Below are 22,346 nucleotides of genomic sequence, written 5' to 3' on the forward strand. Positions count from 1 at the left end.
GGCCGGCCGGGGGCGGGCGCGGCCTGGGGCCGGCCGGGGGCGGGCGCGGCCTGGGGCCGCCTCCGCACGCGCGGGGCCGGGGCGGGCCCGCTCCGCGCCGCCTCCGCCTCCCGCCCCGCCGTGCTGACGCCGGGCCGTCCTCCCGTGCCGGCGTGCGGGTAAGTGGCTCCCCCTCGGCGGCTCCTGCCCGGCGGCGGGCGGAGCCGCACCCTTCCCCGGCAGCCGCTCGGGGCTCTGCGGCGGGGCCGGCTCTCCGCTCCTCGCCGGGGCCGGGGGGTTCCGCCTGGGGGCAACTTTCCCCCGCCGGCGCCGGGCTTTCCCCTGCCGCTCCCCGGCGGGCCCCAGCGTGTCCTCCCGCCCTGCCCCGGCAGCCTAGGCGCTGGTAGTGGCTCTTCCGGCCCTGCCCCGGCAGCCTCGGTGCTGGCAGCGGCTCTTCCGGCCCGGCCCGGCCCGCCCGCGGGCTCCGAGCGCCGCTGCCCTCCCTCCCCGCGCCCTCCGCGCTGCCCCCGCCGCAAGGGTTGGCCTTGGGGCGCTGCTGCTGCACCATCGTCCCCTCCTCGGTCGCCTTTTAATCCCACGTGCCTCGTGTCATGAGAAAGCGGCTTCGTACCCAGCGCTGCGGTGCTCCGGCTGTGTTACTCAGTGCCGTGTAGCCCCCGCCGTGCCTGCTTGACACCTACCGCGCCAGGAGTAATCTCTCGGCGTTTCTTGTTGCGGAGAATCAAGTGCTTTATTTGCAGTATGAAACTCAGTCTCTGTTAAAACACTGACTTTGCGGAGTTGGTGTTTATGCAGATTCTGGCTTTTATGGAAACACCTGTCAGGAAAAGGGTCGATACAGTTGAGCAGCTGCCAAAAAAAATAGGTGCCTGTCACTAGCAATCTGCACAGCTGAGGCAGTGTGTGCCCCGCTCTCTCAAACGTGCTCCTTCAAGCAATTATCCTGCAGAATTTATCCCCGATGAGGGCTGCCGTTGGGCTCAGGACAGTACTTTATAGTATGTGAGTCACTCTTCTGCTGTGAGAATAGTCTGTGTGTGACAACTGTGGAGTGTTTCTGCCTAGTATCGAATTCTTATAACAGTTTGTATAATTGAATAACTAAGTATTAAATTGAATAACTAAGTATTACAGTTTTATTTAAGAAGCATGAGATTTCTCTTGTTGCTACCTTTGGCAGATGTCTTACAGGATTTCTCTGTGCTGAGTGCTGTTTTGTTCGCTATGTGAAGATACAAGCCATCTAAAAGCCTTTTCCACTTCACTGCTTTATAACCCAGCCTCTGTAACAATCATGGTACATGGGAAAAGAATCAGGAAACAGTGGTGAATTGCTTCACTTGGCTATGACTTTTATTTATCGTTCCTCTTGAAGAAAGAGTTTTATGAGCTTTTATTTGAAGACAGACTAAAATTGGTGCTCTCAGCTTGAAGGTACATTGTTTTTCTAATTGTTCTGCTTTCTTGTGTGTGTGTGTGTCTTATCACTCTTCAGGCCATATATATACTTAATCTTATAAGTCTTTCTTTATTTTCCTTTTATTCATATATTTTTGTAGCATCCATTTTCACTTCTTCATTTGAGCAAAACATTTTAGGTGTTTCTAAAGCAGTCATTCCTGTCTCTTTACCCTAAGCTGGTGATCTCTTCAATGGGGAATCCAGGCCATGAAGTCAGCAGTGGCTAACAGCTAACTAGTGACAATTACTTAGCAACCCAGCTCATGCTGATTATCAAGTTAGTAGCAGGGTTTTCTTTAAAAACATATCCTTTAAAATTGGATAGATTATGCTATTTGATGACTGGAGAAGTAATACAGGGTGATGTATATAGCTCTAAAATGCTGCTTCATGCCTAGATTAATTTCTCAGTAACAGCTGAATTCTATTCGTTTTGAAACTTGGTTGTTGTGGACAAAATTGACTCAACATGGGGAATTTAGTTTTTATTAACTATTTTATTAATTTTTAATTTCCAGTTGGCTAGTGATATACAGAGAAGACCACTACTTAAGCACAGACTTGGGGAAAACTCCTTTCTTCCCTTTCTCTCTTTGATCCCTCAGGTTATGCTCTGTCCCTTGGACAAGGCAGTGGTAGTGCAGGAGGTTGGGGTTGGTACATGGGGCTTTCTTTCTACTGCTCTTTTCTTCTGCACCCATGTGGGGCCCCTCAAGGGTGTCCCTGTCCCAGGGTGGGCACCTCCACAGGCCATGGTCCCTTCAGGGGTATCCCTGCTCCAGTGTGGAGAGGCTCCTTCCAAGAGCGCATCTCCAGCTGTGCCCGCAGCAACTGTCCTCTTCTCCATGCTTCCCTGTGCCTCTTTGAGCACTCTGTCATGTGTCTCCTCCTGCACTTTCTTTTGCATTTGCTGCCACTGGTTGCTTCTCTGTTTCTCAAATAAACTGGAGTGGAAGCACTGTGTGTTCATCTGATGAGTTGGAGGATGGCAGGCAGCAGGTTTATGGAGCCAGCTGGAACTGCCCCACACAGATCAGTTTATGGCCTCTTCCCATCCAGACCCTGCTACCAAAACCTGCACTTTATCCCCAGTACACTTCTGTGCCAGTTGGGTGATGCTGGAAGAAAGGTCCTATCCATGCCTAATTATAGGAACTCCAGTTTCCTTTTATACACTTAGAAATAAAACCAAAGTACTCTCCTGTAGCTTGCTAAATAGCAATAATGTGTTGGGTCACTAGGATGGTAATACTTTTGCAATTGTGTTTATTGACATGCCCATCTGAGCAGTTGTGTTTGCTCCTATGCAGCTGATAACACCTGGGCCAGGGGCAGCTGCTTTCTCTAAGGATTGCATTCATATATGTTTTCATAATATTTTTTTTCATAAAACTTTCTCAAAGAGTTAGTTTTCCTCTTCTTTTCAGATCTGAAGGCAGTGGTTTTGCTGACACAAAGGTGGCAGCTCTGAGCCCTATTCCACCAGTGTGAGTAGTCATGTTCTCCTCAGAGATTGTTAAATTTCCTTGTTGTTTTGCTTGTCTCACTAATTCAATGATTTTGGTATCTCATCCATCTTACCTTTTGGGCTGAATTGCTGCCACCTTGAGTTCTGTGTGGCATTCTGTGTGTTGGAAGAACATAGAAAAGGAAGACATGAGGTTTCAAGTTTGGGGGAACTCAGCTATTCTCTTTGTCTCAGTCTTTGCAAGATAGAATCTTGATAGAAAAGGGAATAATTAAGGGTAGCCATGTTTGAGAGAAGGCTGGGAAACAGTCAGTTTCTTGGGAACCAGACTGCTGTTGACAGCAGAGCTGGTGTGTGCACAGGGCTGGAGGCAGCCATGGTAAGTAAAGATGGTGGTAAGTGGTCAGTGTAGTACTGAATCTTGCTTTGCTGTGTTCCAGCATGCATGCTGCCCTCATATCTTCCTTCTTGCCCCCCAAGTACGTATTGTTTCTAGGTGTTTACTTGATGTTTAACTTAAATGCAGAAAGTTTATGGTTTTCCTGAAAAATTGCAGGGGGCAGAGCCCTTGGAGTGAAGTGACAATGTATTGGTATTGCTCTTAGCAGACAGAAAATAAGTCTTTCTTCTTCTTTCCCAGGGCTTTCTATCTTACCCTGTGCCTTAAACATGGAAGCTGTAGAAATGAATAGTGTGTCCTTGAAACGTCCTCACTCTGAGGATGATGTGGCCAGTGCAGACGAAATTAAAAGACAGAAGATCTTGGAGAAGTCTAAGGCAGGGAGTGACTCTGGGCAGAGTATTGAGACTGTAACAGAACAACTCAAAGACATAAAAAGTGAAATGATCCCCAATGATGAAAGTGAGGAGCAGGAAGAAGAGGACCTAGGGGACAGTGATGAAGATGGAGATCCAGAGAGCTTTGCAGACATGATGAAGCATGGACTGACAGAAAGTGATGTTGGCATAACTAAATTTGTTAGCTCTCATAAGGGGTTTTCTGGAATCTTAAAAGAGAGGTAACTCTTTGTCTTGTTTATGTTAATTCCTTGTGTAACACAGCTGTAGTTCTCCAGTTTCCTTCTTGGACTCACAGGTTGCAGTTGGATTACATGAGGTTCATTACTTTTTTTACTGCTGAGACTGAAAGAATGTTTAATTTGAGACTTTTCTAGATTGTGGCTTGTTTGGTGGGGGTTTTTTGTTTTGTTTTGGGTTTTTTCTGAGGTTTTTTGTGGGAGGGATGTTTGGGTTATAACATGCCAGTCGTGGGTGGGGAGACTAAAGTGCCACAACTTGTGATCCAGGTCCTCATGAGACAAACAGCCTCATTTATTATTCAGAACTCACTTAAATATCCAATTCAAATCTCCTAGGCTGTACAGCCACTGGCTGAGATCTGTCTCCCTGCCCAGCATCCTGGCCAGTGGTGTACTTACTGCTCATCCTGGATAGGGCTGCCCGTGGGTCCCCTGTAACTTACCTGGGGACATGTTCAGGCATGAAGTAGGCTAGCTGAATTGGATTTGTGTTATGGATTGGATTTACTTTGTCCAGTCCATGCCAACTGTACTGGGACAATACTGTGACAGGGTTTTTTTGGTGGTGTTTTAGTTTTGTTTTTTGTTTTTAATATTTATTTTTCTGTCAGCTCTGGTGGAGCTCTGATGGAGGCTGTATATGAGTAGAGATACATGATTACATTGACCTTTGCTGTTTCCTTTGCTCTCTGGCAGCAGCACACATAAAACCTTACACAGTACACCCACCTTTTGTACCTTTTCTCAGTGCTGATACAAGATGCACTGAAAAATGACATCAAAATCATCCTTCTTTCGTTCTTTACTGTTCTCTGACTTTTTTGTCCTAATGTCTGTAAATAAGGTTAGGCTTTAAATTATTGTTTGCTCAGTTGTAATGTCATTTACATTGAAGGGAGTTTTAAAATTCAGGATGTGGAATTTATTATATACAAACATTATATATTTAATAGGATGTTTGGGGTTTAGTAGCTTTTTGGAATGAAACTCCTAGGTTTTTAAAATTAAAGAATAGCTTTGAATAAAACAGAATGCAAATACAAAACAGAATGCAAATACAAAATGGAATGCAAATGCAAAAGCTCACTGAAGTGAGAATCACTGTTTCCCTGACATAGCAAAGCAGTTAAGGTTGCTTTGTTTACACACTGAAAAGTCCCTGTGTTTAAATACTGGCCTCATATATAGATAATTTTGCATAATAAAATGATATATGCATATTACGTATGTATTTAATCTTTATGTGCAGCATTAAGTATCTAGTGTAATCCTTCTCTGGGAAACATAATCTGTGCTAAACAGTCTTCTGGGAAATCTGCCAATTTGGTTGGCCAATTTTCTACCATGTGGTAGAAAATTCGTGGGTTTCTGGGGTTTTTTTGGATCCTAGTTTTTAACACCTATTATTAATTAATTCTTGGCATTTTTATGGTACCGTCACTAACATGTCTAGACAGCTACAGATAATACAAGAGGACACATAATACTCCTCAGGAGGGAATTCTACCAATATGGTGTATATCTGCATAGAGGGATGGCAAAAGGGTGCTTGGGGGAGGTACAGTAGAAAAGCTTCTGGTGAAGTTTTACTCATCTTTCAACACTGATAGAACAGGAATTATTTTCTCTTTTTTTTCCCCACTTTGCTAGCAAATGCTACTTAAAAATCATTTAGTAGTTGTAACACAAGCCACCAACTGTGCTCTGTTATAGTTGAGCTGTTTTTATTATTAGACATGAGTGAGTTAGTCCTGCCTTCTGTAGAGCAGCTGAAATGCACTTTATTTTGCAGGTTTTTTTAAGTGACAGATAATGCAGTAGTTAATGCATTGCACATTGTGGCAATGCAGTAGAGTCTTAATTGCCAGTAATGACTGGGATTGAGGAATAAGCATTACTGGTCTCTTGAAGCTAGTGAGAAAATGACTCAGAATAACTACAGCAGGTGTTCAGTGATCTGCAAAGAAGTCTGCTGTATTTGGATATGTGTTCCTGTGCTGTCCTTCTTGGGGGTAGGAATAGGTACAACTTTCTCATGGTAAAGTTTGTTTTATGTGAATTGAATTACATGAATTCAGAATTCTTTAATGAATTCTGCTAACAAACAGCTTTTTTAGGAAAGGACTTTTTGTGATGTGGGATTTTTTATTACAAATGTAATGCATGTTTCTTTCTATCAGATACTCAGACTTTGTTGTCCATGAAATAGGCAAAGATGGACGTGTGAGCCATTTAGATGACTTTTCTGTTCCAGTGGATGATGAGGTAAATTTTGAGGTAAAGATTTGGTAATGGCTATGCTTCTTAATGCTCCTTAAGCAAGGACATGATAATACTGGAAGAGGGTTATTGGATGTCTGTTTTTTCTCCCCAAATATATATTAGGACCCATCAGAAGAAACATTTACAGTTCTGTCAGACGAAGACAAGCAGCGTTTAGAAGAGCTCCAGCTTTTTAAGAATAAGGAAGCTAGTGTTGCCATAGAGGTAAAATTAATAAATGGTTTTTGGGATGAGTTTTTGATTCAACAATGAATTTTGGGATGAGGGCAGAGAGAGGCCGAGGGAGGGAGGCAGGGAGGGAATGAGAAGGCACACACTTTATAAAGCACATAAAGTATAAGTGCAATTTGAACATGATGTGACAGATAACACTAAACTGCGTCCAGTTTAGGGTTTAAGTCTGTAAAGTCTTACAGATGTACTTGAATTCATGCATCTGTGAGTTGTCACTTTGATTTTGGTGAGAATACAGGAACTTAAATACAGGTTTTAATTCCTGTGGTGTTAAGATTATATTGCAGTATTTTGCTTTCCTGTTTAGTATTGTTTTAAAGAATAAGGAGGTTTGCATAAAACATCTATCCTGATGGAACACTACTTTCAAGGTCAGTGTTTAATGATTTAATAGAAAAGAAGATAAATGTAGTCTTCTGTAACAGACTGTAAGAAAGATAAGAAAATGAAATAAAAACCTTGATATTTTTAAACATTCAAATATTCCACATATTCAAAGAATAACTATTGAGCTAAATTTGGGGCACAGAGATGAGTAGGATTATATCTGGTAGTTTCAAATAAGCATTCATACATTAAATAATCTTTTCTAGCTATTTTTTTTTATTTTTTTTTTCCTTTAAGACACCCTTCCCCTTTGTCTTAATTTATTTGGTTTCTGCATGTATGTGTATTATTACAGGTAATTGAAGACACCAAAGAAAAAAGAACCATCATCCATCAGGCTGTGAAGTCCTTGTTTCCAGGACTGGAGACTAAAACAGAAGATCGAGATGGAAAGAAATACATTATTGCTTATCATGCTGCTGGGAAAAAAGCATTGGCAAGTGAGTTTCAGTATCACAGCAGATGGGTAAAGTAAATGCTAAAATTATCCCCAAAGTAAGAGTTGTTAGTATGAACTTCAAGTGAGCGTGCTTCCTAATGTAGTCTTGCTTCATTTTTTCCTCATTTCAGCTTATGCTGTGCATCTAAAATTATTAAGACCACAAGAAATGTTTTAAATTGAAATTTCTACTTGCTTTTCTTTACAAATCATCCAGTAAAACCATATTAGAAGAGAAAACATTATCTTCTACTTCAGTGGGAATACGCAAAACAGAGACTTTATTTTCAGTATTTTTTGAATTTAACTTTCATGATCTTAACTGTGTGTGTAGGTGTGTGTTGTGGATGTAAGAGGTTGTAGTTGGAAAATATACATTAGGTTGATAGATAGTGTAATCTTGATTGTCTTGAATATTCATGACAAAATTCTCAATGGCTTAAATAGAGACAAGCATCTTTTTGTTTTCTCAGAGTTATAGTTTCATATAAACATAGTTTATTTACCATGATTGTTAATTCTGCTTGCAAGGCTAATTATATTTACAGAAAATTATCTTTATTCATTAAAGATCACACTTAATCTTTTGAAATAGTCAAAGTAATGAAGGACTTTCAAAATGAAGTGTTATCCACTTTAATCTTGCAAAATGCTATTTTGGATACTGGGAATAAATTAAAGTGTTTTACATCTCTTAAAGTTACTAAAAGTTTGTTGCTACTGTAAGTTTAGAGGATTATCTATATGCAGAATGGTGCACATTTAACTAAAGATACCAAGGTTTGGTTTAAATTGGTTGCATTCCTCTGTCAGTTCAACGTACTACAAATGATGGTATGTAAACCTAACCCTTTAATTTTAAAGACAAAGTTGATGGAGGAAGGATAAGGAAATAGAGTAATTTAAAATGGGAAATAAAATAATTTCCCCTTTAATTTAATTGTTTGTTTAAGGCCTGTTGTAAGCAAATATGGGAATGTTGTATTTTTATTGTCCAATTATTATGTGTTTATGTGTCTTACTTGGTCATGTTTAGAAAATGCATATGTTTGCATGCTTTATGCATGGAGTCTGTATGCTTACCAGCACAAAATTCTCCTCAGCCAGTTTTGTTCTCTGTTGGTTTGTAACGGATTTTCCTCCACCTTTTCCTTCTGCTGCTTCTATTCTTTAATCACTGTTACAGTCAAGTGAATGTTGTTAAGCTGATTTAAGGGATACTATATAAAAGAATATAAGTATTTGAAACATGCTGAAAAGAATTTAGTGATGTGTCTCTAGGATTAAAACATTATGTGGAGCACCATCTTGTGATGTAGAAAGGTATCATCTATTTAAACTTGGATTCCCCAGCTGTGATGCTGCAGGCATCTGTGCATTTGTTGGTGGAGATGGGTCAGTTTCTGTGTGTGTGCGCAAATGCTTATGGATGTAAGATTGAAGTTCTTCCCAGTCAGGATTATATTTATCTCTCTTGTTTATATAGCCACAAACATGTCTTAGTCATGAATGGGCTCCCCAGGCAAGAAACATTTCAGAAGTGTAGAATATTGGATTATTAGCTGAGATACCTGATTAGTTTTGTTGATAACATAAAACATTACCAAACATGCTTCTTAAAATTTAAAATCAGAAGCTTTGTGTCTATAGTCAATTTACCCTCCACATATTTACACTACTGTCTTACTAAATTGTCAGTAAACTGTTGTTTCATCACTGTCCACAAATTAAGTTTGTTGCATCTCCTATTGAAGCTTTCCATGTGTTCACTGTTTGCCTCTGCACGATTCCATTCCATAATTGTCTAAATTGCTGTCATCCACCACCTGGCTGTTGGATGCTCCCTGAAGCATAAACAATCCCTTGACCATAAACCTGCATGTTCAACTCTAAAAACCCTTCAACAATCTAAAAATTAAATGCTACTCTTTTGTACTCTTTATGCTCTGCATTGGGACAGAGGTCAGAACTGCAACAGGTAAGAGACGTTGACATTTCATACTAACAAAAATGAAATGCCAACCATTATGACCTCCTAAATAGCAACAGAACTGGCCAAACTTGTATCAATTTCTTACAAATCCCTACACATAAGTATTACTTGAAATGCCCTGAAACAGCCAAGAATTAGGTTTGTTCTACCTCTTTTTCATAGTGCAGTATAGGCAGTATTCATTTGGTGCAGAGAAAGTCTTATATTAATAAGTGATATGAATTATCAATTTTGACAGTACATATTGACAACTATGGTAAATTTTTCATGGATTTCAGTTAGTCAAACCTTTGCCTTTGCCTGTATTTCAGACATTACTATCTGTCTTTATACAGCTTCAAAAGCATTTCTCACACACCCTGCTGTTAAAAAAGAGCTTCCAAGCCTATGTTTCAGCAAAATGTTTGGAAAAAGGGCTCGGAAATACAATTTTATTGTCAAAAATGTAATATGATTCTGAAACACAGCAATAGGGATTGCAAATTGTCCCACTACTCTGTCTACTCAGTTGAATGCTTTGAAGTATTGGGTGAGGAATGATTGAGTATCAGGACTGTGGCTGCAGCTTTCTTTGGGTAGGGTCATGGCTGTGATGCCCAAAGCATGAGGAGCCCATTTTTCTGATAGTACCTAGAGAATCCTTTTAGTACAGATTACATTAGCGCACACTTCTTGAACTGTGTTGAAATGAGCATGTGCAAGATGTATTAGTTAAATATGAAGAATGGAGAAAGTTCTCCTTTGTGAATTGAGCTCTGTCTTACTCTCTTCCCTTCTACTTGCTGAGATCTTCATGGAGAACCTTGCTCTTCCAGCTGAATGCAGTGTTTCAGTGACTTAGTTTAAGAGTAGTGATGGCTCAGAAGGAGAGACCAGCAGGAGCTTGAGGTCTCCAGTTCAGGTCCTGTGAAACTGTGGGAGAGGGACTGTGCTTAGAAACTGATGGTGCAAGACAATAATTCTAAGTGACTAAAACTTCTTCATATAGCGTTTTATACTGTAGCATTCAAAATTATCTTTGCAGAAGTGTGTGCATGAATGGCAGCTTCTCAAAAGCAAGCAAGAACTAAACAAACATATCTTTGTGGGATATCTGGACTTTATAAAACCAATGTGAAAGAAAAAGCAGTATTTCCCAGGAACTTCCTTCCTGCATTGGTGTTTATATATTGAAATAAGGCTGGCTTTTTCAGTTAGCTGTTGCTGATAGGAAAGATGTTTATGCCTTTTTTTACAAAACCAGGTATGTCTGCTTAGTGGTTAGCAAGAGGTAAGGGACCTCTTATTTAAAGGAAAACAAATTCTTAGTTTTGATCTTAAATAACAAGGAATTGATAAACCTCATAATTGAAGGAACCTCACAATTGATGGCTAAACCTCTGTAGAATTAGTCTCCCTTCCCATTAATGCCATGGACAGTGGATTATTGGAAACTGAAAGTTTTATCTCAGAGCGGGATTTTATGTGCAAAAAAAGTTTAAGGAATCATTGACAGTTTCCTTCTCTGGAAAATGTCAAATAGTAGCACAGAATTGTAAATCAGTTGTTAGTCTGTGGGATATAAAGTTATTTTAGCCTCTGGCCTTCTCTCTAAGCATGGCATCATACCTGCCATGGATTGTACCTTAATGTCTCTCTTGTACCAGGTTTCTTGCTCCCGTTGGATTTTAAAAAACAACCATCTATAAACAACTTTCTGAGCATAATTTTTTAGGGTTTTGTAGTGATACGATTCACTCTTTTGCATGACACACAGAAAAAGTAATACAGAAATAAAGAATATGTCTGTACTATAAATAATAATGGTAGTCTTCCCACAAATAAGGCTCCTGTGGTCCTCAACTATTAATTATATAAAGAGCTAGAAGAAATGTGGTGTAGCTTCTATTGCTGAAAGTCAGTATAATAATAATGTTTTTGAAAAATTTAATCAGGTGATACAGCAATTAAATGACTAGGTTATATTTTCAGATAACTTAATGACAAAGGAACTGTCACTCTTTCATTCAGGATTTTCTAGGTGGCTTAGAACTGCTTAAAGAGAAGTTTACAGTCCAGTGGAAGGGGAGGTATCTTTCAATGTGCTTCACAGCTTTTGCTGTCAGTAATTAACTCTTTCCTTTTCATTTCTTTTAAAGCAGATGGAAATAGCAGAAATTGAATCTTGCATATTTAAAATAAATGTAGCTGCAATAGCAAATACATTAAATTTTCAAAAAGTGACACTTTAACCTTTTTTGCTTTTAAAGATCCAAGAAAGCACTCTTGGCCAAAATCTAGGGGAAGCTACTGCCATTTTGTACTGTACAAGGAGAATAAGGACACTATGGATGCCATTAATGTCCTATCCAAATTTTTAAGGTAAGGCTGTTGTTTCTGCCATCCTGGCTGGCGTGCAGCCCTCCCCGTCCATGTTTCTTGTTGCTGTAAATGTTATGCTTCAGAATTATATAAGATCAACACACGATTGCTATTATCAAATTTGTAGACAGTTTAAAATAAAAAGTTACTTTAGAACATCAAATTTAAAACTTAGACTTTTTGTGAGGCAGTGAGAATGGAACAAAACGAGCCTAAGAAATTTAAAAGACTACTCTACTACTTCTATGTAAAAAGTCCACAGTTGACATTGGCTGATCTGAGAAAGGCTTGGCAGCTGAAAGCCTCAAAGTACATAACCTGAATTAAAAGCCATTTTTTCCCCAATGTGTGAATATATGCAAGTATGTTATGACCCTGTTAGATATTGTTGTGATAATATGCTGATCGGTTCCTAAGCAGTTACAGTTGATAAACTGTTGTTCCATGTATTAGTTTCTCCATGGCAACACAGGCTTAGTTCCTTTCACCCCATCAAGTGCAGAAACAAAAAGATTTGCCAAGGCATGACACGAACACAGTGAATTGCAGAGGAAGAGCAGTTTTAAAATTGGGTCAGTTCAGTGATCTACTCATAGGGAAACTTCCCCACTTCTCCCCTTCTTTTCCCTTTGCCTTTCTTGTCCAAAAAAAAAAAATTTGTAATCTAGACAGTAACAAGTGAACTACTTAGTATTGGTATTGAGAACAGAATGGCAAGAGCATAGTTAGGTGGAAAACTGTATGTAATGGCAGTCCTGCTACCCCCTGGAGCCCTTAACTGGAATAACTGGAAATACTCTAACACAGGCTGTAAGGTACAAAGTGAAAAGGAAAGAAAATTTTCCTCTCAGGGAAAGGACTGGATTAAATTTTAAATTAACTTCCTATATTCTCTCATAATGTGCAGGCATGATACTCAAACAGACATGTTTGAAGTTTAAGGAAGAAATGGACATGTGGGTTTTTTTTAGTGAAGTTGGTGGTGGCTGTGCATTTGTGGATTGAAGGAACGTGTATAAAGAAGTATTTCAAAGTTCATGTTTTGAAAGCACTTTTTATTTTGAAGTGGTAAAAGTGAATTGTCTACATATAATTAAACCAGAGAAGTTTCCTTGTGTTTCATGTACTCATGGATGAGATTAGAAAATATCACACACATGTCAAATTATAACCCAGTTCTGAGGAATGTAGGTATATTTTTGTATTTTTAATTTATAAGATGAATAATTCTAGGCAATTATGCTGAAAACTGTTTGATTTGTTGCTATTTTAATATAGATAATGTATATATATTACTGTTGCTTTTAAGAGTGAAGCCAAACATATTTTCCTACATGGGAACTAAGGATAAAAGGGCTATAACAGTTCAAGAAATTGCTGTTCTCAGGTAAGTAAAAGTACAGTCTGGAGTATTTGCACTTCTGCCGTGGTAGCTTGGCTATCTCACTAAATACCTTAAAGACTCAATGATACAAATGGCAGGTTCAGGTCCTGACCTTGTAAAGCACAGGTGTTAATGAAAATGCCACATTGCTTTTGTGTTCTGTGATTACTACTGATATTTTCAGTCAGTGGTGCTCTGAGTCATAGGCTGGTTACGTGTACTTGGCCCAGGCAGTGGGACAGATTGCCTACGTGCTCTTAGGCTGCTTGGATCTCATGCAACAGCAGAAAAACAGAATGGCATGGTGAAAATAATGTCCCACTTCCTTCCTGGCTTTTGTTTCTCTCTTTCTACAACTGGAATCCTATTTTCTTTTTCACTGCACTCTCTGAACAGTGCCAGAAAAGGCTAACACTGCCTTTGCTCATCTGTGAGTCGTCAGAAGGAGCAAAAAAAGGATGAGGAATTTTTCCTGCCTTAGCCTACTCCCTTAAGTTAAGTTCTAAGAGAAAATAAAATTTACTTTGTCATATTCTAAGGTAATTATATGGTTTCTGAACACTTAGTGTTAGATCCTTAACTGAGAATGGCAGATGTCTCCCATGATATCATTTTAGCTGGCTGGAATATCCCACCTCCATTACTTTTTACAACTTTTTGAAAACCACACTCCTTGAGTGAGGAATTCACAGCTTGAAAGCCAGAGGTTTGACCAAATCCTTGTTAAAAGGAGGGCATCCACTGCTGAGCTGTTCATATTTTCTCCCAATGTTCTGTGTGTGTGTGTTAGCACACACAAAAGGAAATAGTGATATGTGAGTTGTGAGAAGCCCCAGATTGGTGTTGCTGCAAGGCAGCTTTGCAAAGTGATAACTGTTAACCAAATGTGTGGTGCAGTCATCTCAGGTGCTGTTCCATTTACTTTTTAACATTATCACTTTCAATGTGGTATTTAAGAGCTCCAGAGTGCTCTAAGTGTTGTGTGGTGTCTGCTCAGGTGCCACAGCCTCTGACTTTCCTGCACAGGAGGAGGGACATTGCCAGTTGCCAGCTTGCTGGAAGCTGAGTATGCTGGCCATGCTGGTTCATAAATTTCATTATCCTGGTAAAATTCAGCAGAAGTGTTCAAGAGCAGCTTGGTGATGCAAAGAACAGGGTATGCTTCCAAAAATACTAGCAACAAAAATGGCAGGTATCGGTGACAGATTGGATTCCATGTTCCTTCATCTGCACTAGGCAAGCACAGTAGCTAATTTTACTTAACTGTATCTATGACTGTGCTAACTGGGCTGTATTCATGAAGTAGTTACTCAAGTAATGCAGAGTTAAGCCTGTGGGGTACAGTATACATCAATAGTGTGATATACATTTTTGGAGTATGTGTTTTAACATAGATATGAAAAAACAGTGCTACCAGTCTATCTCAAGGGACATTTTCTTTTGTATGAGTGCCCTTAAGAATTATATTATCTTCCTTTAGCTGTTTTATTAAAGTATTTTGGAAAGGCAGTGGTAGAAAATTGGGGAAACTGGACTCACTGGTTTTTGTTTGTAATGACAGCATTTCTGTATTTACCTGCTTTTCTAAGCATAGGTTGGTCACTGTTGCCTGTTTCTTTTTAGAATCACTGCACAAAGACTTGCTCATTTGAATAAATGTCTGATGAACTTCAAATTAGGAAATTTCAGTTACAAGAACCATCCACTGAAATTGGGAGAACTGCAAGGGAACCATTTCACTGTTGTTCTCAGGTAGTATGTTAGTAGGTATTTAGATGGTTCTGTTAGAATTTTTTTTCCTTCAAATAGATAAGTGATACCAGTGCAACTGGTGATAGAAAAAGAAGGCTTGTTGGCAGGAGACTATTGAAATTGATGCGTGCTATTTAATATTGATGTTGAGCTTTAATATAATGGACATCTCAAAATAGCATAAATCTTTAATCTGTCTATAACTTTTTCTTTTTTCTTTTTTTTAATGCTAGAAACATAACAGGAACTGATGACCAGATAGAGCAAGCAATGCATTCACTCAGGGAAATTGGATTCATTAATTACTATGGAATGCAAAGATTTGGAACCACAGCTGTTCCTACTTATCAAATTGGCAGGTATGTGTTGCTTTCATCCTCCCCCCCTTCTTTTTTTTTTTAAATTTTATTCTTATCACCATGTAACTTAATGTATTTTTGGGAACATTTTTCTAACATATTGCCTGCACCAGTTTTAAATTTAGATTCAAGATAGATCTTGTTTCTGAACTTGCTTCAGCAGTTATCTTGCATAATAGCACTACTTTTAATATTGCATAAGTCTAAACACTAATACTTATTTTTTTTATAAGTTGGCTAAATCCCTTTCAAATAGATTCAGTCAGTTCTTAATACACTTTCGTGTTTGAATCCTAGAGCTATTCTACAGAACAACTGGAATGAAGTAATGGATTTGATATTAAAACCACGACCAGGAGGTGAGAACTGAAAAATGATACATCATGTGTTTCTGCCTCTTCTCCAAGAACTGTATCTTTAGGAAAAACTTAAACCAGTTTAGCAGTGGAGAAGCAATCTTCAGACTCTCCCTTTATGCCTCACTTTCCTTGCTGTGCAGTTTCTTGGAGGGGGGCTGAAAAGGGACCTGAGCACTTACAGTGTCTGCTCAAGCTCCATGTGAGGTCTTCCAACCTCAAGTGTTCTGTGATTCTCTAATTACCATGACTGAAAATTTAATTTTTCAACTGTTTTAACAAAAGATGAGATGGATGCTTTTTTTGGTGTATAGTTAAAATATTTTAATTTTACATTCTTGTTCTAGCTGAAAAGGGATACTTAGTCAAATGCAGAGAAGAATGGGCAAAGACTAAAGATCCAGCAGCAGCGCTCAAGAAACTACCTGTAAAAAGGTGCGTGGAAGGACAACTTCTACGTGGACTCTTAAAGTATGGAATGAAGAACATAATCTCTGCATTTGGCATAGTGAGTGTAAAAGCTGAGTGGTATTTACTTGAATAAACATTCTTTTGATGGTACCAGGATGGATTTAAAATAGACTCATGGATGCTTGATGAGTAGAAGGTTAAGTTTAAAAACCTTTGCATTTATCCTGCCTTTTTGCTGGAAGTACTGCTGTGTAGTAACTGATGACATCTCTAATTAATGTATGCATAATGAGCTTTCCAATTTATACAACAATCTCTCTGGTATGTGGGAAGCAGTACAGTTATACTTAGTAGCTACATATAATATGGATCTGAGAATTGTGCAGATGTTCAATTTCAGTGTTTTCCTGTTGCTTTAAAAGTATAAATCAAACTGATGGTGGGCTAATGAATCAGCCTGATACAGAGGTGATGGATCCACTTGTCATTTTCAAGTGCTGTAATCAAGCACAAGTCTTTGGAGAAAATACCTCATCACTAGTAAACTACTGGGCCCATTGTAGGATCTGGGGGGATAATTTCTTGTTTATGAAGAAGATAATTAGAGTAACACTAGAGAATTAGCTTTCACAGCTGCAAAGTTTACTTAAGATTTCAAGAGTTTGAATATGAATTCAGTGTTTTATAATAGACCCATATTTTTGACCTGTAGAATTAAAAAATTCTGGAGGGTTTTTTGGTAAACTTAAGCACAGTTCTTTTTTGTGCATATTTCAAATGTATAAAAGCATTATTTCTTCACATATCCTTTTCTCAAACAAGAAACAAAAATCAAATATGTATACCAAGAAATGGTGTCTTTTTGCTGGATAAGGTAACATTTCAAATATACACCTTTTTAGTTATGATTGTCAGAAAAAAACCAGAAAGTATATCTTTCCAGTGTTTAATTTTTTTTTCTTTACCTCTAGATACCAAGAAATAATCGTTTAATGTATATTCATAGCTACCAGAGTTACGTGTGGAATAATATGGTGAGCAAGAGAATAGAAGAATACGGGCTTAGAGCTGTGCCAGGAGATCTCATACTTAAAGGAGGTAAAATCAGACAAAGCCAGTGATGCTGTATAGTTCAGATTCCTAGGGAAACAAGGCATGTAGCTGTTTGTCTAATACTGCTTCAATAGTTCCTTTTCTCTCACCCATTTTGGCCCAGTGATATCTCAATCCATTGCCCTGTTCTAGACAAATTGTGCAAGGAATTGGAAGTTAGGTATTACACTTCCATGAGCTGTTTGTTGGCCTGTCTTTTCAAATAACTGGATAGGGAAGAGAGACTATGGAGGACTGATTATTCTCAAGAATGACCTCAAGCCTAGTTGAGCTATGAAGAACTGTGGAGAGATGTTATGAAGTTTTAACCGTAGAAATTTTTGATTGTATTAGTGTGTTGTAAAGCAGATGATCCACTCAGTTAAACTTTCTTCACTTGTATTTGCTCTGGCATTTCCTACAGTATTTCTCCTTTATGTAGACCTGCTACATGGAAGGGGGCTCTTCCTCTAGCAGTCCTTAGTTCATGTAGCTTTAAATCACTGGAAGCCAGGCTGTGATTCTGCCAGTAACTGTGACAGCCTTGGAGGCTGTTACTTCTTTTCTTGGAAATGTTGTCTGTTAAGTGGAGATAAAACATGGTAGTTATCTTTCTCAGAGTAAGCTTATTTCAATCAAAGGCTTCATTTTAAATTTAGCTGAACTGTCACAGGCATCCATACTGGTAACTTCATTTTTCTATCCTGACTGTAGCCACAGCAGTTCACATTGAAGAAGGAGATGTTGATAACTACACCATCCACGATGTAGTGATGCCATTGCCTGGATTTGATGTTATTTATCCAAAGCATAAAAGTAAGTCTGACTGTTAACTGAAATATTTACTCTGAAAATGCAGGTCTGATTTAAGATTGTTCTTAAGGATTGGAGGATTGGAACTAGTCAACCTTCGTGACTTTTAAAGCAATACATCACTGCAGATCTCTAAAACATTAATGTCAGCCTTCTGTTGCTGCCAGGGTGCTCTGCTCAGTCTCCTTCCCACTGGGAATCCCAGATGACAGCAGAGCAGAGTTTCTCACTAACCTGTACCACTGCAAGGAGTTAATCAGGTACAGGATTTTGTCCTTGATGAATTTCATGAGGTTCCTCTTGGCCCATTCCTCTAGTGTGCCTCAGTCCCTCTGAATGGCAGTCCTGTCCTTGCATGTATTGAATGCCACCCCAGCTTGGCTTAGCCCACAGATTACTTGGGGTAAATTCAAGCTCTTCTCCACTATTTCACAGGACACATCTCAGTTCCTTGAGGAACTCTGCTTTTTAGGTAGAGCTGCAACCAGTAGTGTCTATACTTTGAGATGCTGAGCCAGACAGCTGTTACCCACTTACCAGTCCACCCACTGTAATGTTCTAACCTTGGACACAAAGATGCTGTGGGAATACATTGACAGCCTTGCTAAAGGCAAGGGCAGGCAACAGTCCCTGCTATCCCCTCACCCACAGGTGTAATAATTTCATCATAGAAGACAGTAAGGTTGGTGGGCTTTTTGCTTTTTCTTGTCCTTTTTCTCCCCTTTATCACAACCCATCATTGTGTACCCAAAGAGGATAATTATTTTTCCCAGGGACCAGAGGGAGTCTGACTGGTCTGTAATTCCCTAATTATCTTTCCTGCTCTTTCTGAAATTGGGTGCAACACTTGGTATTCTGCAGTTGCCTGGGACTTCCCTAGATCTGCACTATCTCTGAGATGATAGGGAAACCTTCACCATGATGTGAGCCAGCTCTCTCAGTCTGTATCTTCTCCCACTACTGGTAGCCCCTCTCTTTCTTAACTTTGCCTCTAAGAAGAGAGGCCTGGGACACTTTGCTGGTCAAGGCTCAGGCAAGAGAGGCACTGAGACCATCAGCCTTAGGTCTGTCACTAGACAGCTGCCCCATATAGCACTAGGCCATTGCTTTCCCTGTATTGTTTCATTCCTTATGTTGCAGCTGAACTCTTCTTGGTCTTGATGGCATTTGCTGCTTTCAACTGTAGCTGAGCTTTGGCTTTCCTAACACCATTTCTGTGTGCCTGGAAAATGCTGGTATAGTGCCTCTTTGTAGCTGGCCCTAGGTTTCACCTGCTCTGTGTTCTGATAGATGAGATTAGTCATGAGTTCCTTGCACGTTTTCCTCAGTATTGGATTGAACTGTTCTTATACTTGGTCATCAAATCGTCAACTGATTTATCTCTGCTGCTTTTTAATGAGAGAGTAATGGGTAGTCTGGCCCTTTAATTATTTTTTTCCATATACCTGAGATTAGTCCTCTGAAGTCTAGAAAATTGGAAAGCATATATGAGACGACATTTAAATGGCAGTAAAGTATTTTGTAAATTTTGTTTTCAGCTGAAATTTGATTTGATGTGTTCTTTGTTACTGCCTCTACTAATCAGGGTGTAGAAGTAAAGAGGAAAATAGAGGAAATAAGATTTGCAGTACTTTTAAACTTCTGTGTAGCATCCCATATATGCTGAAAATTTACTGAATGTAAGGGAAGGGAGCAATCCATGAATAAAGGCCATTTAAATTTGCCACAGTACATTCTCTCCTATTAAATATTTTCCTCTCTTGCAGTTGGTGAGGCCTACAAGGAGATGCTGGTAGCTGACAACCTTGATATCAACAACATGAGGCATAAAATCAGAGATTACTCACTTTCTGGAGCATACAGAAAGATTATCATTCGGCCTCAGAATGTCAATTGGTGAGTGGGAACATAAAGGAAATTACACTTGAATTGACACAGTTTATTTAAATATAAAACAACATGAGATTGATCCATGGGATCATCCACACAGACTGAAACAGGTAGAGAGGACTCTCTCTGCAATTCTCTCACATTTTTAATGCAGCTGAAGGGGAACTATACCCATATTTATTCCTTGGTTCTATGGTGGAAGAGTATCAAGACATGTATCTAGTTGTTCACTCCTTGCAAGCGCTTGCCTGAACACTTCATAGATAATTACTTATGTTGAAACAATGATAGATAATATTCAAAATGGGGTTTTTTTTGCAGTCTTGCTGTGAGAAGGTTGGTCTCCAATTACCTATCAATTATAAAAATTTGTATCACTTAAACCTACTAAATCACTGTTAGAGATACAGCCTAATTTTCATATGGCAACTGAATAAATACTTTTTAAACAGGGAACTGTACAAATGTGCAGAAAGACATCACTGATGCATAGAGTAAAATGTAGAGGGCTTAGGAGGAAGCAGAAAAATACAAATATTTATGTACTTGAAACATCAGCACTAATTAATATTAAGCTTATCTACTTCCCAGTTAGGTTTTCAGCCTCATGGTTACATATGGGATTTCTGTTAAATGAACAGCAGAAACCATACAATGTGTTTGAGCCCTTTCAAAGTTTGGGTGACTGTACTGAAAGGCTTCGCTCCTGCTAGGTACAGGAGCATTGACTGCTTAGCACTGACATCATTCTTCCCTTAATTTCATGAGCTATACTTGTATAGTTGGAAATTCTGACAGCACACAAGGGCAAACAGATGAGTTATGCAAAGAAACTTCTCACTAACTTAAAATTGTTTTTTAATAATCTTCATAAAGCCAAGTCTTCTATATAAAGCTTTACATGATATTTTGCCTAATTCAATTTCAGTCGTAAATGCCAAATTGCAATAAGAACAAAAATAGTATTATAATAAAAACATGGTTATAAAAAATGTATTAACCTAAATAATTTAATAATAATAAATTTTATGTATATTTTAAAGGGAAGTTGTTGCATATGATGATCCTAAAATCCCATTATTTACTACGGATTTGGATAAACTGGAAGGAAAACCATTACCAGTTCTCCCTACGGGTAAGTCAGTTTTTTGCTAGTTTGCTAAATGGAAGTTTGAGCTGGCTGTTGCTTTCAACTGCTACATATTGAAAGCTCCTTTAAGGAAGAGCTTTCATTTAACTATTGTCTGTTAAGCAAGGGTAACAATGACCTCTAAAGCCAGGTATCTAAATAAGGACCCTAATTTCTCCAGGTGCAAGCCATTCCTCCAGTATCCATATTGACTGTTAGATTTTCTTACAGGCATCTGTAAAATCAAGTAAATGCTTAGCAGTAAATGTCTGCAACTAAGAAAGGTAGAATTAAGTCACAAATTGTCTGTATACTGAGCTTGTATTATTGATGCTGCACACAGACTCAAATGCTTAGCTCTGGTCACAAGGTGTTTTGATACTGCTTTCCAGAAAAGTGAAGACAGGCTGGGAATTCAGTCTGAAAGAACAGATGTTTGCTTTTAAAACTCTGAAACCACCACTTTGTGCTGAGAGAAAACGTTAGAAAATTGTTTCATTAAATTTTTCACTGTAGATTATAAACAGGAGTGTGATGGTGGTGGTTGTTTTGCTTTATGGACAGGCTAAGTTGGTTTTGGAAGCTGTTAGTCTAGTTTAGATGGCATCCAGAATAAGCATTATATATGCCCTTAATCATGTGTTCTTGCTTTCTGTCTCTTATATCTTCGGATAGATGGCAAATTCAGGGCACTCAAGATGGAGTTCTCCCTTCCCCCATCCACTTACGCTACCATGGCAATCCGAGAAGTTTTGAAAATGGACACAAGCATAAAAAACCAGACACAACTGAATACTACCTGGTTGCGCTGAATGAACTGCAAAATTACTTAATTTTAACAAAGTGTTTTCTTATTTACATGTTCTGTACAAATCTTTAAAGAGTCACAGTAAGAGATTTGTATTTTTTTAAGTTTTTTAGTGCTGGCATTTAACTTCAGTAGTCCTTTGCAAGATGGTAACTGTAATATAATACAGATTTTAGTGACTGGTGCTTTTTTCTGAATGAGTAGGTTGCTTGAGCTGTAACATGAGTGCATCTTTAGATTTGAGCTTATAATGGCATCAGACCTGGAAGAATGTTTAGCTTGCTTTCTCTGGGCAAGCACTGAATGTTTTCACGAGTTCAGCCCACCTTGAAAGTCTTTTCAAATACAATGAATTATATGGAGAAAGATGAATTACAATAAAATTAAGATACTGATGAACATAGGTATTGCTAAAGTTTTGCTGATGGCATTTGCACTGATGCAGTAGCAGATTCTGCTAGCAAGGCTTTTGTGAGCTGTAAAGCTGTACAGTTCTTTTAAATATTTCGACTTTTCATTGAGAAAATACCTGTATTTTCCAGCCAATACCTGTACCAAAGAACAGGTACTTAAAAATAAATTAATCTGAAATTCTGAGTGTGTATCAGTAAGTGCTTCCTTTACACCTGGCCCTTGCCCATTGTTGGTGAGGAATGAGCCAGCCTTCCTGTGGGGGAAAAAGAAAT

General features: G+C 38.8%; 1 protein-coding gene across 21 annotated transcripts; it reads left to right on the plus strand.

Annotated features, from left to right (window-relative positions):
• The first annotated feature begins 35 nt into the window (after positions 1-35).
• On the plus strand, positions 36-22,257 carry PUS7 (pseudouridine synthase 7). Of its 21 annotated transcripts, none has more exons than XM_086886735.1 (19): positions 37-158; positions 1,181-1,434; positions 2,889-2,948; positions 3,570-3,948; positions 6,150-6,246; positions 6,355-6,456; positions 7,169-7,313; positions 9,273-9,290; positions 11,555-11,666; positions 12,976-13,053; positions 14,674-14,802; positions 15,036-15,161; positions 15,459-15,520; positions 15,865-16,025; positions 16,900-17,026; positions 17,735-17,836; positions 19,600-19,729; positions 20,767-20,858; positions 21,528-22,257. In XM_086886735.1, the coding sequence occupies exons 4-19, from the start codon at positions 3,599-3,601 to the stop codon at positions 21,662-21,664; spliced, it is 1,968 nt and encodes a 655-aa protein (XP_086742861.1). In that variant the 5' UTR covers positions 37-158; positions 1,181-1,434; positions 2,889-2,948; positions 3,570-3,598; the 3' UTR covers positions 21,665-22,257. The 21 variants fall into 21 exon arrangements, with proteins under 21 accessions (XP_086742871.1, XP_086742873.1, XP_086742881.1 ...); XM_086886749.1 differs by having other exon boundaries at positions 15,865-15,952; positions 16,935-17,026; XM_086886738.1 differs by having other exon boundaries at positions 6,150-6,234.
• Positions 22,258-22,346: the final 89 nt, after the last annotated feature.

The sequence above is a fragment of the Cyanistes caeruleus genome, chromosome 4 (genome assembly GCF_971803275.1).
Source record: "Cyanistes caeruleus chromosome 4, bCyaCae1.hap1.1, whole genome shotgun sequence".
Lineage (NCBI taxonomy): Eukaryota > Metazoa > Chordata > Aves > Passeriformes > Paridae > Cyanistes > Cyanistes caeruleus.

Coding starts and splice junctions, on each gene's coding strand:
- PUS7 (XM_086886735.1), top strand. CDS start 3,599: ATGGAAGCTGTAGAAATGAATAGTGTGTCCTTGAAACGTCCTCACTCT. Junction 14,803..15,035: donor CATTTCACTGTTGTTCTCAG/GTAGTATGTTAG, acceptor TTTTAATGCTAG/AAACATAACAGGAACTGATG. Junction 16,026..16,899: donor TAATCTCTGCATTTGGCATA/GTGAGTGTAAAA, acceptor CTTTACCTCTAG/ATACCAAGAAATAATCGTTT.